This window comes from Erigeron canadensis, chromosome 5, assembly GCF_010389155.1.
Source record: "Erigeron canadensis isolate Cc75 chromosome 5, C_canadensis_v1, whole genome shotgun sequence".
NCBI lineage: Eukaryota > Viridiplantae > Streptophyta > Magnoliopsida > Asterales > Asteraceae > Erigeron > Erigeron canadensis.
In genome coordinates this window covers 10968756-10977411 of record NC_057765.1, presented here as the reverse complement: position 1 = coordinate 10977411, position 8656 = coordinate 10968756, and the positions used below count along the sequence as shown (strand labels likewise).

At 32.5% G+C, this 8656-nt stretch overlaps 1 protein-coding gene across 2 annotated transcripts; it reads right to left on the bottom strand.

Annotated features, from left to right (window-relative positions):
* Positions 1 to 991: 991 nt before the first annotated feature.
* On the bottom strand, positions 992 to 8386 carry LOC122600161 (G patch domain-containing protein 8). Of its 2 annotated transcripts, none has more exons than XM_043772830.1 (8): positions 8307 to 8386; positions 7506 to 7610; positions 7026 to 7221; positions 3653 to 3807; positions 3272 to 3415; positions 2706 to 2809; positions 2438 to 2600; positions 992 to 1233 (listed from the first exon to the last, which is right to left on the bottom strand). In XM_043772830.1, the coding sequence occupies exons 2-8, from the start codon at positions 7569 to 7571 to the stop codon at positions 1156 to 1158; spliced, it is 906 nt and encodes a 301-aa protein (XP_043628765.1). In that variant the 5' UTR covers positions 7572 to 7610; positions 8307 to 8386; the 3' UTR covers positions 992 to 1155. The 2 variants fall into 2 exon arrangements, with proteins under 2 accessions (XP_043628765.1, XP_043628766.1); XM_043772831.1 differs by having other exon boundaries at positions 7506 to 7604.
* Positions 8387 to 8656: the final 270 nt, after the last annotated feature.

Genomic DNA, 8656 nt, shown 5'->3' with positions numbered 1-8656 from the left:
ATAAATCAATAGTAAATATGAAACTAAAATTAAAGAGTTAGGATACAGTCGACCAATGGGGTTGGTGGTCCATTGGTAAGGTCTTGGACCTTCGGAAGATCCATCTGGGTTCGAGCTCCACTTTTCAATTTTGTGGTGTTGGATAGGAGTTTTTTGAGAGTCCTGGTTTCTAGGCATACGTATAATTTAGGAGTAGGAATAAGATAAAATACTGTTTAAATAAAAAAGGATATAATCGATTATTTTTCATATTAATTAAAAAAAATTAAATAAAATATTTACTTCATTTATATTCATTTATTTATTTATGATCATCAACTGTGAATGTAATTAATTCAATTGTTGTCTAATGGTAACAAAAATTAAAACTCTTAATTTTTCTTTGTTTTTGGTGGTCTCTTTATAGACTTTTTGAATTTGATCAAGTCCAAGCTAACCCAAAATCTAAATATGTAATAACACATATAATCCATACATTGAATCTTACGAAAGAATTAAACTTTTTTAAAACTATTTCCAAATTATATTGTTATATTTGATTAATTATATAAAATGGAAGAACTAATGTTGTGTTTTTTAAATTATAAAATTGGAAATAACAATTTAAGGGTTGTGATTAAAAGTTTGAACTCATCTAAAAGTCTTTGTTTCTACATAAAATAATTTAAGACCTTGTTATATATATATTGGTAGATTTGAAGTTTTTAAATATAAAATAAATAAAAACATATAGAAACCTTATTAACTCGATGATGATTCACATATGAAAACCTCACTTCATTACGTGTATATTTTAAATGATGATTGATGAGGCAGCTAGATCATGTATATAGGTTGGTTCTTTCAAACTGTTTTTTGGTTAAATTCCCATGGTTCCTACAGACACCGACACTGGTAATGTAGGGGAAGAGTGGTGTGAAAGAAAGGGAGGGAACACGAGTTATGTGTTACATTCTTCTAGGATTGAGAGGAATTGGATGATATGAGAACATGCAGATAATTCAGTTGTATTGAGAAGAACACAGCTAGCAAGTATGAGTATGGACTCCATGCTAAAAGAGATGATCATAAGTTTACAAATACAACACATGTTCGCAAATGACAGCACTCCAGATTCGCAAATTACATAGCAGGGAAACCACTACTCTTCATCCACTACTCTTCATCGCTATCATTGCCAAAAACTGATGCAATAGGGACTTTCGGCTTCTTTGCAGCACTTTTTCCTGTATTCTGAATAAACCAAAGATAATGGTGAGCCACTCAATTAAATTAGAAAACAGAGCTACAACTGTAGTCGTTGAGTATTTCACAGATGCCAAATTAGCCCGTTAAAGAGCACTAATGAAGCCATGGCACCTTTTTTAGAGAACTATTCTAAATCTAGTACAACTATAAATTCAAGGGCACCATTTCCAAATGCAATTCAACCTATTTACAGAAGGTGTGTGTCTGTGTATATATATATATACTAGGTCTTTTACCCCGCGTGATGCGTGTATTATTATAAGTTATTGTTCAATTAGTGTTGATTTAAATGTTTTGATGTAGACATACACAATATCAAATATTTTGTTTAATTAGTTCAATGTGATTGTTCTTATTTAATTCGTAAGCATATGATATAAATGAAGCAATGTTAAAGATGCATATAATATATCATTATCAAAATGCTTTTAAAGATAAATATGGAGGTAGAAAAAAAATGATGTTTACACTTGAATATATTCAAAATGTTTACATAAAAACAGAAGAAAGAAAATAAGATGCTGCAAAACATACATAACTTAATAAAAGCAAATAAATAAAGCTACATATAACTTGCATATTTATAAAGAGGAAAAAGATTAATAAAATAAATGGGAAACCATTTAAAAAAATTTATGTATCAATTTGATAGTGTCGATCATAAACTTTGATTTCAAATGAGGATATATAAAACTGAATAATATATTATACCAAAACTAATGCTTTTTTAGGAAAAAAATCAATTTTATTAATTTTAAAAATTCAATGTCACGTACATAATAAAATATTTACTAAAATTTTAGAATATGTTTAAGATTTGATTTCATTATTATATTATGTTTAACTTTTTAAAAACTTTTTTTTGGTATATATATTGTCAAATAAATATAAAGATGCCACATAAGATAAATCCTATGTGGCAATATTTAAGGATAGCTTTGAGTTGAGAAAGATGGCTTAAAAAGCTAGAATTCCTATTGGTTTAATATATATATAGATAGAGAGAGAAAGGGGGAGAGATGGTCATTGGTCATTTTAACTGATTTAGTTAAAAGTGATCAGTTAGGGTTGGGTATTATCTGAAACAGGTCAATTGGTAAAAATAAAATAATCAAAAGCTGAAAGGATAGAAAGTCACACAAAGCATATATTCTTTAGCATAGATAAACACTCAAATTTGACCCATTACCTTAGATGCACCGACTTTTGATGAGAACCCAAACTTCAAAGCCTTCCTCTGATCCTGATCTGCAACAATAGTCGTATTTTTCAAAGGATGATTACTTTTCTCTGAGTCCTCTTGCTGTTGTTGTAGCTGTTGCTGCTGCTGTTGCTGCTTATGGGCATCAGCCCTAAATGATAATACACAAAATATCAAATCGTATTATATTAGTGACAGGAGGACATTGGAGACTACCAAAAAGAAAAACTAATGGGACAATATGTGCCAAACATACATCTGAGCAAACTTGGCCATCTCCTTCTCCTGACGTAGTTGTTCACGTTTTTGTCTATCATCACGACTGCTACTTCCATGCATTTCTCTCATTTCTTTAAAACGCTACATAAGCAAAACCATGTTTACAACACAAACTATAGATGCATGAACTTTACCAGATATGGCGATATGGGCTGACTTGGCAGATTATGTAAGATTATGTAAAGGGACTGGGTCAAACAATTATTTTTTCAGCAGTATTAGATAGGCCAAGTAATTTGGCCAACCAGACATACTCTTTGTCTGAAGAAATTCAAACTTTTCATAAGCAGTTAGCCTCAAGTAAGGTTGAGATGATAATAATTCAACAGTAATCCAAACTTTTGATTAAAATGCTTTTGGAGGTTTAATGTATTGAACGTATAATTTGGGTGACTTGTGAACGTTCAACAACTAGCCCTTTCCCCTTCTAATACTTATTATCTCATAAAACCCATACGAAATAAAACAGTGACATTCTTGGGTAACTAGGAGCAGAGCACTTATAACGCAATTAAAACTCCAAGAAGATTAAAGGATAATTACCTTTCTATGATTGTGATCATACGAGCTCAGGTGACCTTCAAATTCAACTGCTAATTTGTACTGCTTGTTGCAAAGCTCACAATAGAAGACTTTCCGTATTTCCTTGACCTCAGTTTGAATTTTCTGCTCTCGATCTGCTATAACCTGGATTTGCATAATGTGCAGGAAGGGGGCAGAAGAAGCCACCAGGTAATAAAAACTGTCTCCAGAAGATGGTGTTTCCATATGAAAGGGCATTCCCCATCAAAAGACATGCATATATGCTATATGCTGCCTTCTGCTATTAAATGTAGGTTTTAGAGAATGTCATCAACCTCAAATTACTATCTAAGGTTGCATGTATTTATTTTTTACATTTAAGTTGAGAAATAACAGAAATACCTCTCGTTTCTTTGCAATTTCTTCGGTCTCCTCAAGTTCAATGTCAAGTTTCTTTCTTTGTATATTCTCTTCTGCTGTAAAGAAATCATCTTGCTCTTGTTTCCCAACACCTAGTTTTGAATCTCTTATTCCAGACTTGATGGGTTCAGTTATTCCTAACACAACGCGACAGCAACAAGTATAATTTTGAGAGCCTTTTCTAGTGTAGAAAATCAGATGTGCATAAATATATCAATGTGTGTAAAAGGCTAAATGCAGTATTTTTATGTACAAATAGTTACATTTCCTAGACCTAATATGCCCAATATAATTGTACTTGTATTTTCTAGACTTGATAAAGCTCTATCACAACTATGTAAGGCGATAAAATAAGCAAATGAAAAGCACATATCCATACGATCTGATCAAAGATCAAAGCTAGATGAACTTGATTACAACGATATAAACATTGAACCAAAAAAGAAACCTCGTGACAAAAAAAGATAAGCGGCGAAGGAAATGAGCTTTGCAAATGAATAAAGCCATAAATTGTAGTACCAATTTAACAATCTTGCACCAGGAAAAAAAATCAGTTATGCAATCAAAATAACAAATTGGGCTTAAACCTAAAACTGACAATATCTGCTAACCATTTGACCAGAGGATGTGAGGATAAAGCTTCATCAAGACCATAGAATGAAAGACAATAAAAAGTAAAAAATAGGAAAAATCATGAAGGAATTCACAACAGAAGAGATCAAGAAAAAATAAAACTATGCACCATATATAAAAAGAAGATGATAAAAGCATTGCTCTGAAAACATCAACTAAAGGATGCAGCCGAGGAGATTCAAGTGCTTACCAAAATCAAAGCATATGTTTAAGCCATCTATTTATATTCATATACCCAGTGGTACCACCATCATGTGACCACATGGGCCCACAGACGAAAGCTAGAGGTCACAGGTTCAAAACTTGTCAAAGGCAAGTGGAGAAACTATATCTTGTCATCTCATGTGTGAGTATGGTGACTTACCAGCATGAGTTCCATGCAGTGTGAAAACCAAAAACAGTACATGGGACATGGGACCAGAGGGTTCCCACCCATTTACCCTTTATATATATATATATATGAGAACCAAAAACAGTACATGGGACCAGAGGGTTCCCACCCATTTACCCTTTATCCTTTATATATATATATATGAGAACCAAAAACAGTACATGGGACCAGAGGGTTCCCACCCATTTACCCTTTATATATATATATATATGTATATTGACATTGCACTATTTCTATGGCTAGGTTTGTATTCATTATGAGTAAACATCTAATTTAAGCATGTAAAAGGTATTGGTCTTGATCAAGATGTTCGGATGTGAAGGTCCCGATAATATAAACAATAACTAGCTCTTATGTTGTACTGAACTTGGATAGGGTAAAAATGTTGTGCAGCAATATATCTTATAAGGGTCATTAATTTGATTCATTCAACTGGAGGACTGGACCACCTACTCTTGCTTGGATGCATGGTTTGTAATGACTGATTAGTATGCAGAAACTTAATTCATCACTTACCCTTGAATCATTTAGGTTGTGTTTGTTTTATACTTAATTGACTTAATAAGAAAATGTCTAAAGGTACTTATTTTTAACTTAATCCATACAGAAACACTAAACTCAAAAAGTCATAGGTGTACTACTTTATCCACAAAGTCACTGTAATTTCAATATTTCCCCTTTATAAGCCTTTCATTTAGTAAATAGAAGCATAGAACAAATAGCGATATTGTTTAGGCACCCACCTGTACCTAAAGAGCTGCTGTGGCTATCTCTTACAGCATTATATACATGTATAAGCAACGCTGCACTATTCTCAAGTACCCCTAAAACCTGTGTAACTGAAATGCGCATAACCTTTTTGGTCCAAAAACTATTTAACAATCATGGGGAGTCAAAAAGAACTAGTTATGCACTTATGCGGAAGTCTACATCAAACCTATATGAAGAAAAATGACAAGATCAATGCAAAGAAAAAGCAAAAGAACATGCTTAGTGGACATCCCATCATGAATATAATAGTTCAAAGTATTTCAGCCCAGAATATTTTCCTCCAGAAAACTTCTGGACAAGTCCAAATGGATTAAAAACATAAGGAGGGAGCATATGTTGAGATGAGGAGAAAAGGCGAGAGGCAGAGAATTTAGTTTTCAAAAAATGTGTTCTTATTGCTTATTTTCTATTTATTTCTTAATACCCAACCTAATCTTGCTTAACCTAATTAAGTTCTCGCTAAACTCAAATGACACTCGAACTGCATTTTAAGGATTTGGTCAAACAGGAGGAGTTCATTCCTACTCCATCTAGGAAAGTGTATAAATGTAACACATAAAGGGACCATTTTTTTCCTCTCCACACCAGTCACTAGTGGATGGGCCTCTGAAATACATACAGGTACAACACTGGAGATTGTATAGTTATAACAGATTTCTAATTAAACAAGCAGCAAAGTGACACAAAAATCTAACCACTACTCACTCGAATCCAAAAACATAACCTCGGCCACACAATAAGGTGCAACCCTTCAATCAGATGCAATAGGCACAAAGCCAGGACCTTAAAATCTTTCATAAAAGACCTTCTGATGCTAGTAATAAGAACAAAAACTTACGTCAACCTATGAAAGACGTAGCAACCACCCTCTCATGACGAGAAAATCTAATGACGTGAACTATAATAAAATCCTTCCAGAACAACTCCATGAAACAGCCATTAACAAAATCTTTCACCGCCAAGCTATATCTTATCCTCGTCAACTAGAGCAATCGAGTTTTCCCATCTAAATATCGACCATAACCTGGACTTCCATCGTGTAAAACAGCTAAGCTAAAACTCTACATATCCTACAGAAACTCAAACTCACAGCATCATCTTATAAATGATCAAGGCACCCCATCAGACAAGAGGCGGCCTAGTCCATGCACATAAAAGTCTTACTAATGACTAATCCACCTGAGAAACAATACATATCGACCTCCATTTAGCAGTTAGCACCGTATCACAAATCGACCAAAGGACATACAACCATCACTGTGGCTTGTCAAGACTCGAGTAGGCAAAAAAATAGGAATCAAGACTATAAGTGAATAACATATGCCATGAGACTACCCCGAGAACCATCTACTACTACCGACTACTAAGAACTCACAATTATACAGGAATACAGCTAACCAAGCATAAAGCAAGACCAAACTGACAACAGTAAAAAAATAATGAAAAGCCAGCAGATAAGAGACTATGGTCCAGGTCGAAGACCAAACACTAGATAATTATAAAAATAAAAGAGCAAAAACACAAAATCCAATCATCTTGACAATAAAATTTTCTGCATACCTTGTTCATTCTTTCCAAGACCTTTCCCTTTCCAACCCATCTTTTGAAGAAGTCGAAAACCAACATTCGTAGATGTTAATTGAGTATCTAAAGATGCTTGTTCAACATTATCAAGATTCACGTTCTCCGTCGGTCTATGATGGATGGGTAGGCGAAATTCCTCTGCAAATTCCTCAAGAACAGAAGCCTCGTCTGCCTGTACAACTTGCCCATAAACAAATAAAACACATCAACAGCTTATCCACTTACTTCTTTTGCATTAAAGCAAAATTTGAGTATACAGAAAAATAAAAGTGTTGTTGCTTATATATTAAATTTTAGGTGGTAAAATAAGTTGTTTCACATAATCATAATTTTTTACATGGCTTAATTCAAACTAATAACCATTTAGAATCTCTCGGTTTCAACAACATCACAAGCGTACAAATAATAAATTAGTATAATCGAGCATTAAGATGTTGCAAAATCATGTAATATGACCTTTTCTGCTTTCTGTAGCCTTTTTCTCATGTCATGTCTACTGTTATACCGTTTGTTATGTTCCATTTTAATACAAAACCAACACTTCAAGCCTTAAACCTGCAACTAAGTAAAAAAGAAAAAGTCGTGTTAGTTTCAGTGCAAGCAATCCAGTCATCAAGAATTTTGGTAAACATTAGTATATGATAAACACAAAAACATAGACGAAGATTTTCCATCTTTCGTTTTCAAAAGTGTATACACAAACAAATTTGCCGATTTAGCCACTCCAAGATTTTTGTATTTCTTTCTTTTTCATGCTCATAAGTATATATTTTTCTGCAACCTTTTACCAATAATGGCTCAAAGCTTAATCTTCTATTTGGTTCTCATACTTGTCCATTTCATCACTATAAGTATCTATTTGTTACTAGAGCCATAAAAGAATGATTATATTAACACTTTCGAGTCGATTTTCGGGGGTTTACAAAGTCATAGGAGTTAACTGGGCAATAAAAAACGAATTTGAACAGTTTAGCAGTTCAAAATCTCACAAATTTAGTAAAAATAAATAAATAATATAGAACAAACTAATACAAAATTGAAAGGCTTGAAACTGCTACTAATCATCAAATAAAGTATCTTAAGACAAAGTAAAAGATTAAAATTAACTGGAAAGCAGTAAAATAAATAATAAAAGAATACAAGATCAGGGGGAAGTTTACATAGTACGGAGTATATATAACATAATAAAATCATCATTTAATTGGATTGATTATTATCAAATACATAATAACAGAGTTTGAAATTAGGGTTCTTTACCTGATGACAAGAAACTGTTGAGACTAAGACGGAATTAAATCGAATTTAATTTAACTTCAATTCATCGATCTATATAGATATTCGAAGTACACGCGTTTTATAATATTATTATTAACTAGTTTTTTTTTTTTCCTCCTGGCGTTGCCGGGACACATTACAACATGTATACATGTGATAAAATTGATAGTAAAATGAAATTTTAAACGTAAAAAGTTATATGATAAAAAGTGAATTAAATTAAAACTTTTGTAAAACGAAAATTATGTAAAAAAAAGTTATAAAACATGTATACATGTGAAACAAAATGATATAAAATGAAATTTTCATGGCAAAAGTTAAAAAGTAAAAAG